The sequence below is a fragment of the Eimeria mitis genome, genomic scaffold (assembly GCF_000499745.2).
Source record: "Eimeria mitis Houghton genomic scaffold, Emh_scaff1871, whole genome shotgun sequence".
NCBI classification, from domain to species: Eukaryota; Apicomplexa; class Conoidasida; order Eucoccidiorida; family Eimeriidae; genus Eimeria; species Eimeria mitis.
Window position 1 is genome coordinate 7,849 of NW_013570194.1, and position 445 is coordinate 8,293.

At 56.2% G+C, this 445-nt stretch overlaps 1 protein-coding gene across 1 annotated transcript in view; it reads left to right on the top strand.

The window, feature by feature from the left end:
* EMH_0044940 (uncharacterized protein) overlaps nucleotides 1–445 on the top strand; it is a gene marked incomplete at both ends in the record, with an annotated part of 1,413 nt that overhangs the window by 863 nt on the left and 105 nt on the right. The window contains one exon of the mRNA XM_013496017.1: nucleotides 1–443. Within this exon, the coding sequence (XP_013351471.1) occupies nucleotides 1–443 (443 nt within the window). The remainder of the gene's footprint in view (nucleotides 444–445) is intronic.

Below are 445 nucleotides of genomic sequence, written 5' to 3' on the forward strand. Positions count from 1 at the left end.
CTTTTGGCTCTCGGATGAGAAGGGAGAAAGTGAAGCCCTGGAGGCACTGTCAGGTAATCTTGAAGACCCTGAGGAGGATGCTGGGGGCGCCCAAGGGTTGCCTGCTGACGCTTCAGCACTCGAAGCGGCTCCAGGGGCGTCTTCAAGCACTGCTGGCCTAAAACGAGGTCCAACGTCAGGGGGGAGTGAGTCTGACCCTTTAGATTTCTTCCACGCAGTGTTGTCAGAAAACAGGCCTGCGTCTTCCCCCGACGACTGGGTATTTGACGATGACGAATTCCCGTTGGGAGAGCCAGTTGATACGGACCCTGGTCCACCAAAACTGACGCCTACTACTAGTGGTCCCGATATCCGCGAATCTATTACAGTGAGAGGGAAGTACCAGCAAACCTCGTATGCACACCCACCACGACCAGCGGATCTTGGAGCGCCTTCCACCTCTGGA